This window comes from Eschrichtius robustus, chromosome 14 (assembly GCF_028021215.1).
Source record: "Eschrichtius robustus isolate mEscRob2 chromosome 14, mEscRob2.pri, whole genome shotgun sequence".
Lineage (NCBI taxonomy): Eukaryota > Metazoa > Chordata > Mammalia > Artiodactyla > Eschrichtiidae > Eschrichtius > Eschrichtius robustus.
Window position 1 is genome coordinate 72517287 of NC_090837.1, and position 23249 is coordinate 72540535.

General features: G+C 49.2%; 1 protein-coding gene across 2 annotated transcripts in view; it reads left to right on the top strand.

Annotated features, from left to right (window-relative positions):
* ARK2C (arkadia (RNF111) C-terminal like ring finger ubiquitin ligase 2C) overlaps positions 1–21288 on the top strand; it is a 102470-nt gene extending 81182 nt beyond the window's left edge. The window contains exons 2-8 of one of the 2 annotated variants that reach the window (XM_068563468.1): positions 7000–7315; positions 8976–9086; positions 13374–13503; positions 15167–15271; positions 15582–15677; positions 20433–20539; positions 21060–21288. In XM_068563468.1, coding sequence (XP_068419569.1) covers positions 7000–7315; positions 8976–9086; positions 13374–13503; positions 15167–15271; positions 15582–15677; positions 20433–20539; positions 21060–21177 — 983 coding nt within the window. In that variant the 3' untranslated portion in view covers positions 21178–21288. Of the gene's footprint in view, positions 1–6999; positions 7316–8823; positions 8882–8975; positions 9087–13373; positions 13504–15166; positions 15272–15581; positions 15678–20432; positions 20540–21059 lie in introns of those variants that run through there. The other variant, XM_068563469.1, reaches the window with a different exon arrangement.
* The last annotated feature ends 1961 nt before the right edge of the window (positions 21289–23249 follow it).

Consider the following 23249-nt stretch of genomic DNA (forward strand, 5'->3'; position numbering starts at 1 on the left):
GCGCAAGGTCTTCCTGTGCTTCTTACTTGGCTTCCCCGCGAGCAAGAGGAGAGGCCAGGCCAGAAGATGCCTGTGGCCCCTTCAGCGGAGAGATGTTAGCAGGTGTGTAGCATCAGGCACATCACTGTGGGTCACGGTCTCGGAAACTGAAGCCCAGAGAAGTCCAGTGTCCCGCCTGGTCTGACAGCGAGGGGAGGCACCCAGGCCTCTAAGGCGGAGCCCTTACACCGGGTGACTCTGCCTGGCTCTGAAAGCCTCTTTGGTAGCAGAGGCCTTCCTCCCTGGCCTCTTGTGGGCAGAAATCTGCTTTCAAAAAACTCGTTTTCTTTGTTGCTTGAGAGCTGGCTTTTCAGAGAGGAGTAGACTCTGACTCCAGCCCAGCTTCAAGGAAGTGCTCAGCAGAGACAAATATCAGCCTCTTGTCCCTGCTGGCTGGCTGCCCTCCATCCCAGGGCCTTTGGGAGGGGCTCTCTTTGGCCCTCCCCTCCCTTGTGACTCTGCTGTGGGCCCCGCCCTCCTGTTCTGCCCCCACCTCTAAGGGAGAGTGATGCGGGTCAATGACCTGAGGACAGTGGGAATCTGACACCTGAGAACTGGCCTGGGGAGGACGGGACCTGCCAGATTCCCTGGAGATGCCGAAAGGTTTGGTTCCCATCCTATTCTCCCAGGGTCCTGCATCCCTGGGAGGAGTGGGGGACGTTCGGCCTGGTTGGCCCGTGGGTCTGCAACCTTGTCCCTGAGGCTCCCGTTGGCAGGAGGCAGTTACCTGGGGCACTGGGGTGGGAGGCAGGCCCCCCCTGGTCCTTGCCCCCAGAACTGCCTGCTCTTCCCCTTCCCTCTTCACCTGAGGGTTTGAAGGCAGTGCCTCTCAGCCCTGGAGTCTAAAGGATGAAAGCCGCGTTACCTTGAGGTGACCAAGTTGGTGCAGATTAGAATACAGCTAGAATATTCCTCCAGCTCAGGATGCTGCCTGCTTCGGAGAAGCCTATCAGGCCACATGGCTCTGCTGTCTCCACCGACGTTTCTGGCTTTCTGACTTGTTGCCCTGGCTCCTCTCAGCTCCCAACCAGGCCCAGCTCTGAGGCTCCTCTGGCCCCCTTGTCTCCATCCCCATTGTCCCCAGGAAACTTGGACCGGCCCAGGGTGTCCTCTGGGTGTCCAGGCCCTGTTCCTGCCCTGCTCTCCTCCTCAGCAGGGCCCCTCACTTTATCAAGCCTTCTAGTTCCCTGGCTCTGCCCCTCCCTCCCATTGACAATTGGCTTTCAGGAAAGACCTCAGTTCAAATCTCTGCTCTGTCGTTTACCAGATGAGTGTCAATGAACCTTCCAGAGACTCGAGACCTCTGTCACTGTCATCTCCACCCACCTTGCCCATAGCCTTTGGCCCCCACGTCCTCCGCTTCTCTTTTACCTTCCCTTCCTCATGGGGCTGTGTGGTTTCTGCTGTTCCGCCCCCTCTCCAGCTGCCAGCCTCTCTGGCTCCCTGCCCATGAGGAACGAATCAGCCACCAGCTCTTGTGGAGCGCCTGCGTGTGCCAGGTGGCCGTCAGGCAAGCCCCCTCACAGTGGCCTCCCCCTGCCCCAGCCCTGCCTTGCCTTGCTCTGGCCCCCGGGGAGCACCCCTGCTTGAAGGTGCTGCCAGCTAGCTCTCGGGGGTCCTCCCAGCTAGCTCTCAGGGGGGTCCTATAGCATCAATTTCCAGAATTCTAAGGTGCACATGTTTTTCTACACATTTCTGAAACTAATTTGTGTCTTACACTTGCTGTGTTTCTTTAATGTGGTGTTTTTTAAAAAATGTAACCCCTCTTTCTCCTCACTCCCTAAGAATGCTATTTAGTTCATGATGAATCCTCCAATTGATGGCATTTCAGTCCTGGGGAAATAAGATAAATGGATAATATATTCAAGGACACCTGGAGATTATTTTTTTAACCCAAAGGAGTAACTCTAATGGGAAAAATTGTAGGTTGTTTGTTGATGGGGGCATTTGGGGATGTGTTACTCAGCTGTCACTGGTCACTGGGTTGTCATGGGCCCGACTAGTCTACCCTAAGAACGTCACTCCTCTGGTCTTAGAGACCGAATACAGCAGCTGCTACTTTCACAGACCCTACAGCACACAGGGTTGGGGAGAGTCAGGGGCCCCAGAACGGATATCTCCTGCCTTTAATGCCCTTCTGAGCAGAGCTGATGAGACTGAGAACCCTCTGGGGATGGAGATGACAGGGGAGAGGGGCACAAAGTCCCAGAACAGAAGTCAAAGGACTTTTGCAGGTAGAAATTGCCTGAAATATTATGAGACATATAGATCCTTTTGTTCACTTTTCTCTTGCTGCCCATCCAGGAGAGAGGCCAGCTGTTCTCACTGCCCAGTGCGTCAGTTGAAGGACACAGGTTACAGGAGAGTGGAAACCTCTCCAGGGTGGTGGTCGGTCCTCTCCCTAATGGGCCTCCATAGAAACCAGAAGGGCCCCCCTCACAGGGTGGGCGCCCTCCTGGCAGGAGGGGCTTGTGGGAGGGAGGCAGCTGCTGTTCCTGGTGGTGGGAGAGGCTTCACCAGCCCCTGAAGGGGAGGACGCTGGCCTGCTCTGCCTGCCCAGCCCCTGTGCACTGCAGCTTTAAAACCTGGAGCTCACCCGGGCCTACTTGCCACTCTCTTTCCCTCTCGATTTCAAATCAGTTTGCCTTCAACCAGCCCCAGTGCATCAGTCCCCTCGAGCCACTGCTTTTCCCTCAGCCCCTCCAGCAGTCAGCCAACCAGGTATTTACTGAGTGCCAGCTCCAGGGAGGTGCGTGGGGATCCAGAAACAGCAAGACAGGAAGCTCAGCCAGCTGGGGGCGGTGAGTGTGAAGAAACAGCTCAAGGTAGCTACTGCCAGGTGCCAAATGAGTGGTAGTGACAGGGCCTTCTACAGGAATGCAGAGGAGGAAGGTGTCCCTGGGGGCTGGCAGGCAGGGGAGGCATTTCTTGAGTTGCTGAGAGATGACCTTTAAAGACAGGGAAGGCAGCAACCAGCATGAGCAATGGCCCCGGGGTGGGAATGTGCATGGAGTGTCTGGAGATTTGATGTCTGGAGTGTCTGGAGATTTGATGCTGGGGAGGGCTTGGGCCGTGGGGATCAGGGGGATGGAGCTTGAGGATCAGGCTAAGGGGTGTGCGTCTCACCAGTAAGCAATGGGGACTCCCCCTCCGAAGGCAGACCAGTTAGCAAACTTGGCTAAAATTCTTTGCTCTATGTATGGAGTTGGTCTTTTCCTTTTGGAGCTGCATTGTCCAACACGGAAGCCGCTAACCACAAGTGGCTCTCCGAACTAAGGTGTGTTGTAAGTGCCAGATGTACACTGGATTTTGAAGACTTAATATGAAAAAAAACCCAATGTAAAATATCTCAATAATTTTTTTATATTGAGTACATGTTGAAACAATATTTTGGATATACTGAGTTATATAACATATACTATTAAAATTAAATTCACCTGTCTCTTTTTACTTCTTTAAAGGTGGCTACTAGAAAATTTACAATTACATATGTGGCTCACATTGTAATTTAATAGACAGTGCTGGATTGGAGTCTTTACAATATCCTTTTTTTTTTAAACCCCATTCCCTTCCTCTGCAGTCATGCCTGTCTTTCACTGTGTTAGCTTTCGACAGCTCTCCTTTCCCTTCTTGCCCTCCTTCCTTTGGTCATGCGGACCTTCTCCTCCTTTTTTAAGGTATGATAGATGGTGGTGAGGGAGAAGGGGGAATCCAGAGACTGTTTGCTCAGGCTACAGCCCCTGGACTCATGGAAGCCAGAATTCACCAGGCAGAGGAGGCCCTACTGATCTGGAATGCTTGTGGGAATTAAGGTTCTAGATCATTCTTTTCTGGCTCACTTGCAGTGAGCCAGAAATACATTTTATTTCCATTTTGTTTTGCAAATATTTATTTTTAAAAGATTAAAAAAAATCTATCAATGACATGCATGTCATTTACAAAGTCAGATAGCTCCAATATAAGACACATTTAGTAAAACAGCAATTGTCTGCCCCTTGCCCTCCCCACCCTAGTCCCACCACTAGAAGCTCAATATTTCCAACTCTTCTTCAAGTATTTAGTTCCTGAAATACATACATTACTAAGAAAACTTCTAAATAAATTCTTTTACTGCTCTTTGTTGATTTTTCAATTTTGACATTGCCTATTTTCTTCTTATTATGGCAGAAATGTCCTTTTCTGTTCTAAAATAGTTTATTAATGCTTGTTGTATTATTAATATATAAATATTGTTCACTGCTGAACCAAGTAGTATGTAATAATTACACTTTCTGAACAACTTTTTCTCTTCCTAGAGGTAATAAGTGCCTGCTTTCTGTGACATTTTTACCAATTCTTACCAAATGCTCTACAAAATTGGAAAATTCCTTCAAATACTATTTTCATGTGGCCAAATCTGATGGTAATGTTATATTTTTGATCCACCCCCCAGCTACCCCTCAGAGCGCCCTCCCTCCTCCCCACCTTGAAATGATTGCTGGAGGCCCTGTACAGCCACGTGCTTGGGAAAGCCCCCTCTTCCAGGGGTCACCCCTTATTTCTTTGCTCCTTTCTTTTGGTTTGCATCAGTAGTTCTTTGAGAAAGGGTGTGAGAAGATTAATTTTTTTTGAGACCCTCCATGGTTGAAAATGGCCTTATTCTACTCTCATGCCTGATTGTTTGGCTGGGCACAGAATTCTAGATTGAAAATCTTCCCCCGACACCACTTTGGCACCTTGAAAGCAGTTGCTCTACTGTTTCCAAGCTTCCAATGTTGCTCTTGAAAAATCTGGTGCTATCCTGCTTCCAGACCCTTCGAATGGGACCAGTTTGCTTTCTCTCTGGAAGGTGTCAGAATCATCTCTCTGCCCCACTGCTTGGACATTTCCCAGGGAGATGCCTTGGTGTGTGGTTCTTCTCCCCCTCCCCCCATTTTGCTGGGCACTCAGAGGGCCTTTTCTATCTAGAAACTGACCATCAGTTCTGGGAAATACTTTAAATATTTTTTTTCCATAATTTTCTCCATTCTTTCTCTCTTACTAGAAAACTGTGGAATCTTCTGACAGCATCCTTCAACGTTGGCATCTTTTCCCTCAACTCCTTGTTTTCTTGTTCTGCTTCCTGGGAAATCTCCCCAGCGTTATCTTCCAACCCTTCTGCTGAATTTCAGATTTCACCTCTCATATTTTTAATTTCCAAGAGCTCTCTTGTTTTTTCATCGCTCCTTTTAAAGGAGCTTGTTGTTGTCTCATGGATCCAACATCATTTTTCTGAGGATATTAATTAAAGTGTTTTGAAGTTTATTTTTTTCGGATCCTTGCATTACTTCTGTTCCTCTGAGTTTATTTTCTTTTTCTTTTTTTTTTTAATTTAGTGTATTCTTTCTCTCTTTTCACTTTGTAATCTTCCTCAAGAGACTGGTCATCCTTGGCTGTCTGTTAATATTGAAGAGTAGGTCGCTAATAACTTCCAGAATCTGTGTGTGTGTGTGTGTGTGTGTGTGTGTGTGTGTGTGTGTGTGTGTGTGTGTATGGATATGGACCTTTCAACTTATGGGCTGTATTATGGAGTCGCCAGTTGGGGACTCAACCATTTTACGGGGTACTCCCAACCAGAAGGAACTGTAGAGCTATTTCTGGGGCCAGTTTCCAGCCTGGGGCTGTGGGGTGTGCAGGGGAGGGGCACCTGAATGGCAGCACCCTCTGAACCAAGTGGCAAAAGGGAGCAGGGGTTTCCAAAGTTCCATGTATAAGACTTTTGCTTAACCCCCCCTGCTTGAGCACGGTGCTGCACCCCTGTCCTCCTCTACTGGAGCCTTTCTGGCTCAGTTTCCCTGCAAAATGCCAGGGCGAGGGAGCGGCAGTCCCTGCCCTGCATGGGAGAGGGGAGATGCCCTGGGCAGAATTGCTCCTCATACAGACTGGCCACCAGCCTCCCTGTTCTCAGCGCCGCCATCTCTCCTGCCACCACAGGAGTTGTCCTGACCCTTCCAGCACATGTGGCAAGATCTGTCCGCTTCTCGTTGACTGCGCCTTCATTAGGTGCTTGGTTTCCAATTCCTCAGCTCTGCTAATTCCTCCATCTGCTTTCCACCTTCCAAAAATCTGTTGACATTTGTTGCCTGCTGATGTCACCTCTCCTGTTCTCTCTGTCCTTGTCTGTTTATTTTCTCTTTATGCCTTTGCTCTCATTTCAGTGGGGTTTGGGAAGGAGCAGATATATGTTGAACCTGCCATGTTTAGCAGGAAGCCTCTGTAAAGCTTCCTGAGGTGCCAAGTCCACTTCCTTATTAAAGGACTCCAGCACTGAGAGCTGGATCTTTGCTTACGGAAAATTTGTAAGGCTTTGTCATCATCAGGGTCAATGTTATTTAGAAGGTAGTGGAGACTAGATTAAATGCAGCGTGAGCCCAGCTTATTGCTGGAAATCTTTGCTTTTAAATAAATTATAACAAATTATTTCATTATTACTTAAAAATTTTGTGGGATTAGTTTTTTTATTTTTCTTAAAATTGCATGGAAAACAACTTCTGGTTGTTTTCTCTTTGGAAATTTGGGCTCCCTGTCGGCTGGGTCCTGGCTAGCCAAGTCTTCAGTAAAGTTCAGAACTTGACTAGGCTGGACTAAATTTTCTCTAGGCATCTATTTAAAAAGGTAGTAGGGTCAATAAGGTTGCATGGGAGAAATTCAAGAAAGCCAAACTGCCTCCAGGGACCTTAAAATTCCTTTAACAAGTGTGTTAATTTAAAAGAGGATGCTTATCTATTTATTAAACAAAATACTCCCCCCCCCCAACACATACTGCACAGAGCCTTTACTAGGGAGCACCGATGATCATTTGTATACAAAAGGGATGACACTGTGTGTTCTAATGAAGGTCTCGAGTTTCACCAGCTGCAGCTTGTGGGTAGGGGGAGACGGGGTCTGTGGGAGAGGGGAGCAGGGCTGGTCCTCATGGAGTCTTTGTCATTGCTTCTCCAGGTGCCCCCTTTCAAAGGTCTCAGCATCCTCACGCTACCTCCTGCCGCCACTTCCATCTGGGCCCCCCCCAGCCGCAGCAGCTCGCTCCCGACTTCCCCCTGGCCCACCCGGTGCAGTCGCAGCCGGGCCTCAGCGCCCACATGGCCCCGGCCCACCAGCACAGCGGCGCCCTGCACCAGTCGCTGACCCCGCTGCCCACCCTGCAGTTCCAGGACGTCACAGGTCCCTCCTTCCTACCTCAGGCCCTGCACCAGCAATACCTCCTGCAGCAGCAGCTCCTGGAAGCCCAGCACCGCAGGCTCCTCTCGCACCCCAGGTGTGTGTGCTACCTGGGCGGGGGCGGGGCGGGGCCGGGGCGGGGCCGAGCGCTGGACCCCTGGCTTCTGCCCTGCCAGGCTTGGCCAGCAGTCAGTCACCAAATGAGTCTCTGTGTAGGAGGCGGCTTTTGCTCCACTTAGAGGCATTTGTTTCGGGCAGTGAGCGCTGCCTTAACCTGATACGGTTTCCCTCTGTTGCTAGTGTGTGTCCCTGTCATATCGCCCAGATAACTGGTCAGGAGCTGGGTAAGTGGTGGGCTAGGATGCTCACAGTGGACTTTTCAACGCTGTGGGAGACTAGACTAGGGGACCCCTCACGTCCCCTCAAACTTCATGGCCACCAGATTCTAACATTGGAGGTCCCTAAGGGATACATCAGGACAGGGCTGGGTCAGCCCTGCCCTCAAAGAGCCCACCGTCTGGTTGGAGAGACCAGCTATGAAACAAGTGCAGAGTAAAATGAGACAATACTAATCAAATGGGGCTGAAGTAGCTGTGGGATCCTGGGCAAGTCACTTCACCTCTCTGAGCCTCAATTGTTAAGAGAAGGAGCTGTACAAGTTAAGTGGTTCTCAAACATTTTTGTCTCAGGACCCTTTTTACACTCTGAAAAGTTACTGGGGATTACAGCAAGCTTCTGTTTATGTGGGTTATGACTATTGATACTTACCCTATTAGAAATTAAAACTGAGAAATTTAAAAATACTTATTAATTCATTTAAAAATAACAAGAACAAAGTTATATGTTAACACCAATATTATGTTTTTCAAAAAATAGCTGTATTTTTGGCATCTAAATCAGTGAAAAGAGTGACTTTTTAAAAATACATATTTATAAATCTTTTTCATGCCTGGCTTAATAGAAGATGGCTGTGTTCTCAAGTCTTCTTCTGCACTCAAATGTGGCAGAATCTCATGTCATGTAGTTTCTAGAAAATTCCACTGTTCACTTGTGAGAGAATGAGTGTGAAAAAGCAAATAACATGATAGTATTATTATGAAAATCATTTTGACCTCGCAAACCCCATGAAGGGGTCTCAGGGACTGCCAGGGGTGCTTGGAGCACACTTTGAGCACCTCTGGACTTGATGATCTTTAAGGCCCCAAGCATCCATGTCTATAGAGGTTGGGGTGCCTGGGACAGAAGGTGAGTGCTGTAGGAGGTCAGAGGAAGGAGAGGTCACCATGATCTGGAGTGTTCAGGGAGGCCTTCCTGGAGGAGGTGGCTTTGCCCTGGGCCATGAAAACTGGGAAGAGTGTGGGAAGGGTGGAGGAGAGGAGAAGAGCATGGTGGGAGCAGAGGGGGTGCACAGAGGTGGGAGAGCCTACAGGAGGCCGGTCTGTGTGTCCTGAATACATCCCACCAAGGACAGAGGGGAGTAGTAGGAGAAGGAGCAGAGGAGCCAAAGAGACTGGGTGAGACAGCTGACCTGCAGCAGTCACACCCAGGGAGAGGCTCAGTATAGTGGGCAGCCCAGAGACAGCAGGAATTTCTGAGCCATTGGCTGCTGCCCAGGAAGCTTCCTTGGAGTTTGGGAAGAGGGCTGAAGGCCACTGTTCCATACGTAGGCTATGGGCTGGGGCTGCTGAGCACTCCTGGGAGCTGGGCTGGCCCTGGGCAGCCCTGACACCTGGATTCCTCCTTCCCTTCCGGTGCAGGCGGAGTCAGGAGCGAGTGTCTGTCCACCCTCACCGCCTCCACCCCAGCTTCGACTTCGGCCACCAACTACAGACACCTCAGCCCAGGTATTTGGCTGAGGGCACTGACTGGTGAGTGGGGTCCCTGGGGGAGGGAGGGAGGAGGGTCTTGTTTGATCCATGGAGTTCCTGTTTCCTTCACTTCAATGATGCCGGAGTCCTAGTCTTCAGGCCCCAGCTTTTGCCCTGTCCACCCTCAGGGCCAGATGGCCCCCCAGGGTCCTGGTTCCAGCAATGAGCTCAGATGTGGCTAGGTGCCATCATGTGCCCAGCCTTGGGCTCAGTGCTCATGGTACTGCAGGGGAGGAGGGGACAGGAATGCAAAGCATTTCCCAAGCTCAGGGAGTGCTGTGAACCAGTGGTCCCTGGGAGGGGGGCGGAATGGAGAGTCTCAGGAACTAGCATGGTCAGGGAAGGCTTCCTGGAGGGCATGGGACTTGAGGAGTCCAGAGAGAAGTGCCAGGGCAAAACAGGCTCATGGAGATAGAGCCAGCTGGGTTGGAGGCAAGGACTGGGGAGATTGGCTGGGGAGTGGTTGAGGGTTTGGTTGTGGTGTCTTTGTAGGCAGCGGGCCCCTGTGAAGTCTTCCCACAGTCTCCTGCACTCAGGACAGAGGTCTTTGTTGCCCTGGGATGCAGTATTGCTTTGTTTTGGATACTTGGTCCCACACTACTCACAGGTTCTAGCTCAGGGGAGGGCTGACCTAAACTAGGGTTGGATCTAAACACCTGAACACTTGAAAAAGATGTGTAGTTCACTAAAGTATTTAGAGGTAAAGAGCATCATGCCTGCAACTTATTTTTAAATAGTTTAGGGAAAAAAATCCACAGAGAACTCTGTGTGTGTGTTTGTATGTATGGATGTATATACATGGAGAGAGAGAAGGAAATAGAAATGCAGCAAGGTAGTAAAATTTTAACACTTGGGGAATCTGAGTGCAGAGTATCCAGGAATTTTTTGCAACTTTGAGGTAAAAAAGTGTGTGTGTGTGTGTGTGTGTGTTTTAAAGAATGTAAAAACAAACAAAAAACCTCAACGGAAAGGGATGGGCTATTTAAAAAACAGACGTGCATTAGTGTCATTACTCAGCCATTTAGTCAGGCAAACTGGTGTGGGCAAAGGTTGCTTTGGAAGCAGCCTAGGACCGGACACCCAGGAATGATTCAAAAGGGTAGTTCTGGTTGACTGGATGCTTAAAGGCGCTTCTAGGTGCAGGAAATTGTTGCTTTAACAGGTTCCGTGTCTCCAGCCCTTGGTAGTTCTCAGGTTTTCTCTGTTAGATTTACCGTTCTCCTAAAAGATAGATTGCACCACGGCCAACTTCAGCCCAGCCTTTTTCTAATTAGCAGATTCAAATTAGGAAGATTTAATCGTTGTTTGGATGAAATTCTGTCCCTCAGCAGGCAAGTCAATCCAGTTTAATTCTCTTCAGCACACAGAGCACCTGGGGTCCTTGTGTACGGCTGAGGGATCTGAACAAGGTCCAGCGTGGCAAGTGGGAGGGGATGGGAGACGCGGTGAGGGGGCTGCTGCTGAGATGCAGGAGGGGCGGTGCGGGTTAGGCCGCCAGCTTGCTTTATTTGGCCAAATCTCCTGTGCTCCTCACTCATTTCTGTCGCTCTGCATTCCTGATCCCTGCTTGCCTGGAGAAACATAGAGGCTGGGGCCCTGAGAGGCTGGCCTGTGCCCCAGCAGGGGATGCTGGGAGGCCCCTGGGCTGAGTCCTGCCCGGGTCCACCCTGGGCCCTTTCTGCCTGTCCTGTCCCCACTTCCCAAGTAGGAGGCCCTTTCTCCTCCCTGTAATCAGCTCTGCTCCAGCAAGGGCCAGCCAAGTGGTGACGAGGGGCTTTTCATCCCACCCCTCTTTTCCAGGGAGGCCTCTTCTGCCAGGAGATGTGAGGTCTGGAAATTAGATGACAGGAAATGCATTATAGGAGGGGCTGCTCCCACCCTCTGCAAGGATCCCTGGGAGGGAGGAGGTGGGGAGTCTGTCTGCGCACCCCCCTTTCCTTTAGAGAATCATCAGAAGCCACTGACTTCTGCCCTAGTCATTCCAGGAATTGGCATGCCCCAACAGCTCTCGGCCAGCCCCAGGCCTGAGGCTGCCTGGCCCTCCCCGCCTTACTTTAGGAGATTCTAGCCCTACCCAAGCAGCTGCTCTCACTGAGCATCCTGGCCTGGGGGTGTGTGGGAGCAGCAGGCCTTGGGGGATAAATCCCCCCCAATCCCCCCTTTCTGGCCTGGGCCCGATAACTTGACCCTGACCTTGAGCCCTGCTCCAGTGTGTCCGTCCTCATCGTGCTCCTCTGACTCAGTCCTGGCTTCACAGTTCTGACTCTGCCCCCAGTGCAGATGGCAGCCCTCTCGGCCACCCAGCCCTAGCCCTGCCTGGGCACCTGGGAGAGGGGGGTTAGGGGTGAGAGCTTCCTACCGTCCTTCCCCTGCAAGCAGCTCGGCCTCAGCAAAGGAGCCCTGTTCGAGGATCCTGGGTTTGGGAAGGGATTTTTGATGAGAAGATAAAAGGGAATCCCAGAGCCCACTCAGGCCCAACCTGGGCAGATCACCCGTCTCATCTGAGGGCTGAGGTGCCTTTTGCTTCTCCACGCAGCATTCCTAGAATTGGAGGGATTCTGTTCCCAGTTCCTTGGGACTTTGCTTTTGGTAGAATTCCCTGAACATCTCTCTGCTACTTTGAATCTGTTGGATTCCCTGGGACTGCTGGGCAGGTGCTAAGAGTCAGAGTTTCTGCCACGTGAGGTGCCCCGGGGAACTCCTTTCCCCGAGGCAGGTCATGGGGTGAGCCCAGGCGAGGATCGGAAACCCTGGAGCCCCTAACTGGCTAGCCCGGGGCCGTGGATTAGGCACTGGCCTTCTTCAGGCCTCCGCTGGGCCTGCAAAAGTGAGGGGCTGGACTAAGAATTTCTGAGTTTGCTTCCAACTGGCTCCAAGAGTTACCTCATGTCCCAAGTGACGGACTCATCCGGAGTTGTTCCAGGGATGTGGGCTAATATAGAGAGGAAATGTAGGAATATATATATGTCATGCTGTATAGACATCACACCTGGAAGCAGAAATTCCTTTAATGCTCCTCATATTAAAAAAAAATGTATTTGTTGAATCAGGCTTTTTCTCCTGTAGTTTCCCCTCATCTGGATTTTGCTGGTTACGCTCTGGAGGTGTCACCTCAGACGCCCCTTGGTTTGCTGAACTCACTCTACACTGGCACCCAGGTTGCAACTTGAGCAGATTCAGCTTCAGCTTGCATTTTTGGGCAAAAAACACTTCACACGAGGTGCTATGTTCTTCCAGCAGATAGCTGGCTGTCTCTCCTGTGTGATATTAGTAGCAATTGATAATCTTCTCCCAGATCCTTTATTTCTTTAGGGGATGAGAGAAGGTGACAAATAATTGTCATTCCTTATTCATTTATTAGCTAGAAAACTTTCATAAAGAGCAATTTTCCTTCATCCACGATTTGGTTACCCTGAAGTACAGTTAACAGAGGAAAGGCAGGATAAATGCTTGGTTCTTCCCTTTTATTTATTAGTTTTCAAAATGAAGCATTGGTTCCCTAGCATCCTTCAAAGGGGACCAGCTTTCTTTAGCATCATTTCATTCTCATGGATTGGAACCTATATGATGTATTTCAGTCTATTGCAGTTACACTCATTGATACAAAATGCCCAAACTCTGCCAGTGGGAGCCTCTCCAGGATGGTTCCCGAATCCTTTTGACTTGACCTTGATAACTTCCTTGCTTTTAGTTATGACAAGATGTTTCAATCTCATTTTGCACATTTTTTTTTTTTTCTGTCTCAGACTGGAACTTAGCCATTTTCCAAGGAACACTGGATCCTTTTCAGTTGATTGATTTTTAAGTGAAATGAGTTTCCTGTATGGTGAGGAGCAGGGGCGGTGGTCCAGGAGAGCTTTCCTGCCTCACAGCTGCAGGTCCCTCTCCTATTATTTTCTCAAAGTGGTAAAAGTATGGCCTCTTCCCCCCTCCACTTTATCTGGAGCTGTCATTCCTTTGCTCTGTATCTGTGATCGGCTTATTTGGATTCCTCTTTCAGCATTTCTCTCAGGGATGGGCTTTGTCTTGGGAGGGAGCTTTGGTGCACTAGTCTCAAGTAGTATGAGGCCCAGACTATTCTAGTTCCTTCGATCTAGCAGAGCCCTTCCTTCTCTGAGTCTCGGTTCCCTACGCCATAAAGAGAGGGGCAGGGCTAGGCGAGACTGAATCCCTTGCAGCTCTGGCAGTTTGTGACTCTGATTCTACTCGACGGGCTTGATGTCTGAGGTCCCTTCTGCAACCCGATGGCCGGATCACCTGTGCTTCACCGTGGCTGTGTCCCTGCAGGGATCTCAGTGTGGACACCGGCTTGAGTCCCGCTCAGTTCCAGGTGCGGCCCATGCCTCAGCACTATCAGCATTACCTAGCGACTCCTCGAATGCACCACTTTCCCCGAAACTCCTCCTCCACGCAGATGGTGAGTGAGAGGCTCTGCCAGGAAATTGACTCCCTTGCTGCCTGTTGGTGCCAATGGTGGGCTGAGGCCTGTGGCTCCCTTGTGTCCTGCCCGGCTGTGTCCTGAGCACAGGCAGGTCAGCCGCTCCCCTCCCCTCCCAGCTCCTATTCCCAACTGGGCTTGAAGGCGAAAGAAAGCAAAGCTGCTGGACCAGAAGCCAGCGCTGCAGAAAGGAGGTGGGGCATTGGGGGTGGAGCAAGGGGCCCTGTGGCAGGCCCCGGTCTGGGGGGGTGGGGATGGAGTGAGGGAGGGTGGGGGGAAGGCTCAGGGCTAAGAGCAAGCAGCGTAGTCCCTGGACCCCATGTGGCCTCATTTAGTTAATTTATTGGGTCAGCTTCTCCCGGGGCTTTGGTTTTACTTATCCGTGAAATGGGATGAAGATGCCTGGTGTGGAGAACACAAGAGACCCCAGAAGTGGCCCCTGGGGCTGCCTGCTGATCTGGTGCTGCCTTGTGCAGGGGGCCGGCCTTCAGCGCTGCAGGGTGAGGCGACTGTGGGAGGATCCGGTTGGGTTTGGGGCCTTTACATACCTGGCATCCCCCCGAGCTGTGTGGAATGAAGGTGAAGATAGTCCACTAAAGCAGCGAAAGGCTGATTGAAAATCTTATTTCCAGACAGCTTCTTCATGCTGCTGCCCTAGAGCATAATTCGGCCCTTCCAGCCCTTGCCTTTGCCCTTTAACCACTCAGCACCTCAGTCTCCTCATTTGTAAAATGAGAGGCTTGGATGAATAATCCCAGAAGCCTTGTCAGCTCGGAAGTTCTAAGGTTCGCCTTATGAGGCACCATCTCCCAAGAATAAAAGCTAGTGGTTAGTGAGCACTCACTGCATACCAGGCACTGTTCTAATCACTAGCCTGGCAAAAACACCACACAGAAGGTTTTATCCCTGTTTTACAGATTGGCAAACTGAGGCATAGAAAGATTAAGTCCAGGATCGTGCAGGAGTAAGCTGAGGAGGTCTGACTCACAGCTGGAGACAGGGTGAGGGTCAGGGTGAGGCGAGTGAGGCAGGGCCGTGCAAGGAAAGGATCAGATCCTGTTTTTATTTAAAATTTTGATAATTTGTTCATTATGGATTTTTTGCATTAATTTTGATTTAAAAATACTACATTAAAGTATTATTTATCTTGGTTACCGAGTCATTCGGTGTCTTCTTAAATTTTGTGCCCTCACTTGCCCCACCCTGTTCTGGGCAGTACAGAGCAGAGGGGAAGGGAGTGAACTTTGCCATCCGACTGCCTGGGTTTGAAACCACGGTTCTGTCACTTACTTCATCCGTTTGTGTCTCACTTACCCTATCAGCAAAATGGGAATAGCAATTGCACCCAGGTTACAGATCAGGTGAGATGATTCAATTAATCGTTTGAAGGGCTTAACAGTGCCTGCCATGAAATAAATGCCCACTCAGGCTAGTTGTTACTTTACTGATTTTGTCATTCTTTCTGGGGCTGGTTCGGCCCAGGCTTGGTTCTTGATGAGGAGAGGGGGACACAGGAGGAGGAAACACAGCGCTTCCGAACACCGCAACATCTCAGGGGTGTGCTGATTGGCTACGGGAGGGGGAGTCAGAAGCTGGGCTCTTGGAGCCTGGAATCCTGTCTGAGGCATTTTCTCCCCAACAGGTCGTCCATGAAATCCGAAACTACCCTTACCCTCAGCTTCACTTCCTTGCTCTCCAGGGACTGAACGCCAGCAGACACACCTCCGCTGTGCGGGAGAGCTATGAGGTACGCCCCGCCCCTCTGTCTGGGGACCCTCCCGTCAGCCTGGCTCCCGCTGGGTTGGTGGAGATGCCACTGTCCCCTCCTTCCCTGGCTGGTGGTGAGGGCATGGGTGGTAGGCGTAGCCTCAGGGTTGAGAGTAGCAGAGAGAAAAAGAGAGTGAGTAGAGATCTCGCAGTCTTTGAGCATCTGACAAGTTCTTCCCGACGACGTGAATGCTTTGCAGAAGTCTGTCAGTGCCCCTCCTCCTTATCATGAGTGCATGTGCGTGTTTGCACGTGCAGAATGCACACATCCACATGTTCTCTCTTTGTAGGAGCTGCTGCAGCTCGAGGACAGGTTGGGAAATGTGACTCGGGGAGCTGTACAGAACACCATTGAGAGGTTCACCTTCCCCCACAAGTACAAGAAGGTGAGCCAACCAGCAGGTCAGCCTGCATAGTTGGGGTTGGGGTGGGGACGATCTAGTTGACCCTGGCCCAGCTTTCCACCGAGAGGCACGGTCCGAAATCTAGAAGCTTTTGCTCTGGCTAGATGCTCTGAAGCTCTGCTACCTTCCCAGGGTCTTCTCCCTTGCTTCTGCCAGGTGTGACCAGGAGGGGAGCTGGGTATGTGTGTGTGCATGTGGACTTGTGAGTGGGTGTACAGGCAGATGAATGTTTGTATCTGAATGAGGAGGGCCAAGGGAGCACCTGCACTGAAGGCTAAGATTTGCCTTAGAAAAGATTCCAAGTCCAATCTTGCATGTGGACAAACAGGCGGCTAAGGCTTCAGAGCATAGGTTTCCAGTCCTCGGTGAGCGTCAGGTTCACGTGGGCTGCTTTTAAAGCCACAGATTCACAGGCTCTACCCTAAGCCTGTGGAGGAAGACTCTCCAGGGTTATTGCTCAAGACTCTGGAGTAGGATTGGAGCCCAGGAATTGGAGTTAAATTATAAAAAAATTCAAATAAATAAGAAATTTGGAAGTAACCAATCTGTCTTTCAATAAGTAAATGGGTAAGTAAACTTTGGTAGACCCATATTATGGAATATTATTCCATGATTTAAAAAAATAAGCTATTAAGCCATGAATAGATGTGATGCAGAAAATATGTTTTCAATGCATATTACTAAGTGAAAGAAGCTGACTTGAAAAGGCTGCATACTGTATGATTCCAAATACACAGCTTTCTAGAAAAGGTAAGAGTAGACAGTAAAAAGATCCATTGTTGCCAGGGGCTTTAGGAGAGGGATAGGCAAATGAATAGGTGGATGATAGGAGACTTTTAGGGCAGTGAAACTATTTTTTTATGCTACTGTAATGGTGGACACGACATGACATTATGTATTTGTTAAACCCTTAGAACCCTAATGTAAATTAATGGACTTTATTAATAATGATGTATCACTCTTGGTGCATCAGTTGTAACAAATGTACCACACTAGTGCAAGATATTAATAGGGCAAACTCTGTGAGTTTTGAGAGGGGAAGAGAGGGAACACGCTGTATTTTCTGCTCAGTTTTCGAATAAACTAACACTGCTCTATGAAATAAAGTCTGCTATGAAAACAGGTAAATAAATACTTTTTAAAAATTAGGAATTAAAAGCTTGACAAGCACTGAGAAACTTGGAGCAGGAAAATGCTCCCGGTGGTCAAGCCGGAGCCCATCTTCACCCCCTCAGGAGGCCATAGGCTGCAATGGTTGTGAGCACTAGATGTTGGAAACAGACGGGGCCAGTTTTGAATTTCAGTTTTACTACTGTCTTTGGGCTGCTATAACAAAATACCTTCTACTTGGTGGCTTAAACAACAGACATTTATTTCTGACAGTTTTGGAGGCTGGGAAGTCCAGGACCAAGGCACTGGCACATTTGGTTCTTGGTGAGGGCTCTCTTCCAGGCTGGCAGACAGCTGACTTCTTGCTGTGTCCTCACATGGCAGACAGGAAGCTCTGGTGTCTTTTCCCCTTCTTATAAGGGCACCAATCCCAACATGGGGGACCTACCTTCATGACCTCACCTAGACCTAATTACCCCCCAGAGGCCCCATCTCCATCATATTGGGAGGGGTGGTTAGGGCTTCAACATATGAATTTGGGGGAGGGGGACAAACATTCAGTCCCTAACCACCACTTATAGCTATGTAACTCCGGACAACTTACTTGGCTTTTCTGGCCCTTCCCTTGCCCTTTTTCATGCAAAATGGGAAAGATATGTTAGTAGCTGCCATAGGGGGACTCTGGGGATTCAGTGGGACAGTGCGTATACACGGCTTAGCACAGTGCCCAGTACCTGGTGAGTGCTCAGGAGTAGGGAGCTGCTCTCACCTTGATTCTAGGCTTGCCCAGGTACCCATGGTGTCAATGTCAAAGACATGAACCTTGGTCAATGCAGCTCCTCATGGAGGCACTGGATTTATCCATCAGTGATTCCAATCAACATTTACTGACACATCTATTATGTGTCAGTCATGGATAGTATGTTAATAGAGGAAACAACAGTATTTCAGTAATTAAGCGTGTCATCTGCATGGAGAAAATGATCATTCTCTGGAGGGAGAGCTTGAAGCTTCTGGAGAAGGACGTGGAAGGGAGTGAGGTGCGTTCAGGAGCCCGGGAAGAACTTCTACCTTCCTGACCAGGGTAGGCTCACTCTTGCCAGAGATGCACACTTCAGCTGTCATTACTTCAACAGGCCGAGAGGAGATAAGGAAAAGAACTAATGCTAAAAATGAAAAGGGAAAATGGACTGAACCAATGAGATAAAGAGTTGAGCTAAAAAAATTATGAGAATAAAAGGAGACTTAGGGGAATAAAATATTATAAAAACAGGAATAAGAAGAATTAAAAATGCAAAATGATAACATTTAAGATCCCCCAAAATATAAAAAAAATTAAAAAATTTAAACTGAGAGTAAAATAATATAAAACAAAAAAGGATATTTTAAAATAGCAATGATACGATAAGAATAAATAAAAATATAGTCAAAAAGAAAATATAAAAAAACAAGAATTAGGAAAAGATATGAAAATTACATACAAAATTAATGTCAATAACATCAAAGTGAAAATGGAATGTTAATGAAAATGAGAAGGTAAGGGCAAAAGGGACAGTTCCCACATAAGGTTCTGTGTGGGAACCTTTAAAATACATACTAAATTAAAAATGCTGAAGAAACTTATAGTTAAAATAAAAGTTACATAGATAATGAAAAGAGAAGACAAAAACTGGAAGACCTAAAAGATTAAAAATACAAAGGAAGAAATAGAATAAGATTTGAAAAGAGACAATATAGTTTAAAGAAATATAGATTAGATATAGTAAAACAACGTAGGACTATTAAGTTAAAATTATTAACTATAAAAAGGAAATCCTGGGGCTTCCCTGCTGGTGCAGTGGTTGAGAATCTGCCTGCCAATGCATGGGACACGGGTTCAGGCCCTGGTCTGGGAGGATCCCACATGCCGCGGAGCGACTGGGCCCGTGAGCCACAATTGCTGGGCCTGTGCTCCGCAACAAGAGAGGCCGCGATAATGAGAGGCCCGCGCACCGCGATGAAGAGTGGCCCCCACTTGCCACAACTAGAGAAAGCCTTCACACAGAAACGAAGACCCAGCACAGCCATAAATAAATAAATAAATAAATAAAATTAAAAAAAAAGGAAATCCTGAATAATGATGGGAGAAAACAATAGAAAATCGTCTCAATGGTATTTTTTATGGAACTCCCTTTTCTCAAAGGGCCAACTAAAAGAAGGCCACTCCGCCAGCAAACAGAGCTGGGTTCTTAGGCAGGCAGATCATCATGACTCCATTCACACTCCAAACCCATGACAATTATATGGGACTATGGATGTAATTCTGATTTTCTGGTTAAGGGTAAACTTATTGCAGTGGGGTGTATAGGGCACAGGGAGGCTGAGAGCAGAAGGTATAGATTTTCTTGTATGTTCTAATGAGGTTACACAATTCCCCAGACTACTTCAGACTCCGGAGCTGCGGACCAGGGACCAGACCGGGGAGACCTGGCATTTAGGCCTGGCCCGAAGGTCATAGTCACTCTCTGGGTGGTCTTTATCTTGTGACTCTTCAGATTTCTCTTGGCAAAATGACCTTTAAGTCTGCTTATCCCTGGAGAGGGGAGAAAAGGTTTAGTTTTCCTCCCGTGGGTATTATCAGAATGTTTCACTGCATAGCATGGAGATGGGAACAAGAAAGTGGGCTGATTCCATTCACTGATTAGATTCCTTCCTCCCCAGAATATTTTTTTAAGCACCAATGATGTGCCTTGTACTTGACCAAGTGTGGGGCAGTATCTAAAGAAGGGTGAGCCATGGTCCACACCATCTAAGAACCTGGAACTTTCTACATAGTAGTTAACTATCTTCAAATAATTAGCACAGAATTTAAAACAGGACAATTAAAGTCAACAAGTATAAACAGAGTGCTTGCATGATGTCTAACATGGTATTAGAACTAGTGCTTACCTTTTTTAAAAATTAATACCTTTTTAAAAAAATTATAGGAGGTAATGCCCAGTGGAGGAAATCTGCCTTCATCTAGTAATGAATGAATAAGTGAATAGACATTAGTTGAGAGAAAGAGAGGAAGGAAGGAAGGAAGGAAGGAAGGGAGGGAGGGAGGGAGGGAGGGAGGGAGGGAGGAAGGAAGGGAAAGAAGAATGAATGGATGGAAGGATGGATGGACGGATGGATAGATGAAGCATGCTGAACCTGAAAGTGGAGGGAGAAGTCTGGAGGCAAGGATATAGGCTGGAAAGGATGTAAGGAGGAGTGGACAGCATGAGGGGACTAGAGAAGAGGAAGCTGTTTATGCACAAGCCATAGTTTTCCAAAGATTGGTTCATTAGGTACTCAATTCCTTTCTAAACTCTATGCCTCTAGGACAGTATAAAGTTTATACCTGGGACATAAATTGCCTGGAACAACAAAAACTGCTTGGCCTCTTCCTCTGCTCCACTCCTGCACTCTGTATCCTGAAGCAAGGAGGGGGCATGGGGAGGAGGCAGGGAGAAGGGTCTGGGAAGCGCACAGAAGTCTGGGTGTTACTTCAGAACTTAAAAAGTGACTGACTCACAGGGAAAAGAGGCTGAAAGGGAGGGGGAGGCTGTGGATGAAAGACAGGGGCCACCAGGTGAGTCGGTGCTCTTCCTCTGCTTCACACAGCGAAGACCCCAGGACAGCAAGGGCAAGAAGGAAGAGGGGGAGGAGTCAGACACAGATGAGAAATGCACAATCTGTCTGTCTCTGCTGGAAGATGGAGAAGATGTGAGGTAGGAGCCCCACCTTTTGAGTCCCCCCTCTTCCTTCATGGGGATTGGTGATCAGTCCTGCACCGTGTGTCAGGGGTGCTTGTTTGCCTGTGCACGTGTGTGAACGTGCCAAGTGTGCACGGTGTGCTCTGTGGTTGTCCTAGGAAGGACAACCTAGGAAGGTGGGATGTGGAACATTCTAGATGTGTGGTGCCCATGGTGTGGACTACCGGACACAAAGCTAGGAGAACAGAGAGACATTTGGCCTGAATGGATCTCAGACAAAGTCCTGGCTTCATTTCAGGTTGATCTGGAGGACCAGGAGGAGGAGGGCCTTGGGGCTTTCCTTCCTGTCATGAATTCCCATCCCAGCCACAGCCTCACTCCATGGCAGAGCCCCCAAAACCTTGTTTGGCCAGTCGCCCAGTGGTCCTGGGAGTGAGTCTCCTGGTTCCCCGAGCAGTCAGTGTCCCTTGGCTCCTGGCACAGCCTGGGGCCCTTCTCCTTGACCATTCCTCCGACTTACCCTCCTCTCTTGCAGGCGCCTACCCTGTATGCATCTCTTTCACCAACTGTGTGTGGACCAGTGGCTCGCCATGAGCAAGAAATGCCCCATCTGCCGAGTGGACATTGAGACACAACTGGGAGCTGACAGCTGAGGGGGGAATTAGCCAGTGGACGCCCCATTTTCCTTCACCAGGTCCCCCCACGGCCATAGCCCTTGCAGCCAAACTTTGCCTTCTGAGCCATTTGATGTAGAGGATAAGCCTGCAAGCACATTTTGTGGAAAGAGGAGTTGGTGGTATCCGTGTCTGAGGAAAGGAGGGGGTGGGGGAAGCCCACCTGTCCAGAGTGGTGACTGCCCCGTCCGTCCGTCCATGTCCATCCGCCTGCTTTGCGGGAGGGAGGGAGCTGGCAGTGCCCGGAGCAGGGGTGGGAAGGGGGGGCCCATGCTGCTGAGAATCTAGATGTGATCCTGCAGGTCCTAGCTGATAGCCCGGCCCCTCAATCCTGTCCTTTGAAGGATTGTATATATACCTCTTGACCACGTAGAAACCATGTAGGGGTCTCTAGCTAATTCTGTGGATGGCAGCCAGAGCATGTTAGCTTAAGAAAAATGTCGTGTGTGGTGCTCTAGTCATCTGTGGTGGACATGTCGCTGTTACCGAATCCGCACCAAATAGTTCTCATTGAGTTTCTTGTTTTGGTGCCTGACTGAACCAACCAACGACAGCCCGAATCTTCCCGTCTTTACGAGAGAAAAGGAAAAAGGAATCAAAGGTGAAGAAAAAAGCCAAATCCTGTTTACGATGAAAAAGGATGATTTTTTTTCACCCAGGTTGGGAGGCGGGAGGGGGTTCTCGTTTTGTTTTTGTTTTTGTTTTCTCTTGGCTTTTGTTTTTCTCATGTTTACAGTGCACGGAGCGTGGAGGGGCGTCCAGGAAAGAGGAGGACTGGAAAAGGAGCAGATGGGGACTTAGGTGGGCCTCTGAGGGGCTCAGCCGGGGTTGGGAAGGCAGCATTTGAGTAGGCGAAGGGGAGAAGTCTGTCTTGAAGGAGGGCTCCCCACTTCCAGAGCCCATCTACTTAGCTCCAACCATCCCCCCCTCCCCCCAGTTCTACACTGAACCAGGAGGCGTCAGCTTTCAGCTAGAGCTGCCCCAGGTTCCTCGGAGCCAGGATACCCCTGCTCACGCCAGCTTCTTCCTTTTGGCTGTGCTTATGCCCTGTCACAAAGAGGCAATTTGGCCACTGCCTCTCTAATGCAAAAAATCAACCAGATGCTAAAGATAAAGTAGCATAGGTGATGGACACCTGGTCTTGGCCAAAGTGCTCTCAGCTAGCACGCAAGGGCTGAGGTCAAACACCGTGGACCTCGAGGAGGATCTTGAGCTTCCTTTGGAATGTCTCAAATCCTGATGGAGTCCCTCAGAGATGTCCCTGGCCCAGAGACCACCTTGGCTGGGTTTGGGAGGCCCTGCGTTCCTAGCCTCTGGCTCTTTCTCTGACTCTTTGATAACCTTTCTTTCTCTGTGCCTCAGTTTCCTTCTCCTTACAGTGGGGAGAAACAACAGTGCATCCCCATTTCCACCTCTTCTACCTCACCTAGATGTTGTGAGGATTAACACTCTCTGCCCAACGCATTCTGTGCTCTTTCCTGGGAACCTCCTTGGGGTTTAGGGATGGGGGTGGTGGGAGACAAGACCTGGAAGTTCCAAGTGACACCATACAGTGTGTTTTTCTGAACCACTCCATAATTTTTCTGAATCTCAAAGGGAGCAGAGAGATGGGAGGACAAGAGAATGGAGATGCGAAAGTCCACCAAATTCCAACCCCAACCCAACTTTCTTTGTCCATCTGTGGAAAACACCAGCTCAGCTAGAATTCTGCTCTCTTCCTTTGCCCCTCCTGCTCACTGCTTCTCTCTCTCATTTGCACTGCCCTCAAAGCCTCCCCCTCCCCTCACCCCTTGCCCCAGTCTCAATGCCTTTATATCAATAAGAGAAGACGAAGGGGAACAGGATACTTATCACATATATGAAGAAATTCCATAAGGTTAAGAAAATTTGAGTCTGCATTGTTGCTACAAAGGGTGAAACCAGGGCCAATGGGTAAAAATGATGGGGAGGCAGATTTTGGCTTGAGGTAGAAACTTCTAGCACATGTGGAGCTGTCAGGTGGAGGGATGGCTGCTCTGGACCCCTGCAGGCAGAGAGTGGGGGTCATGGCT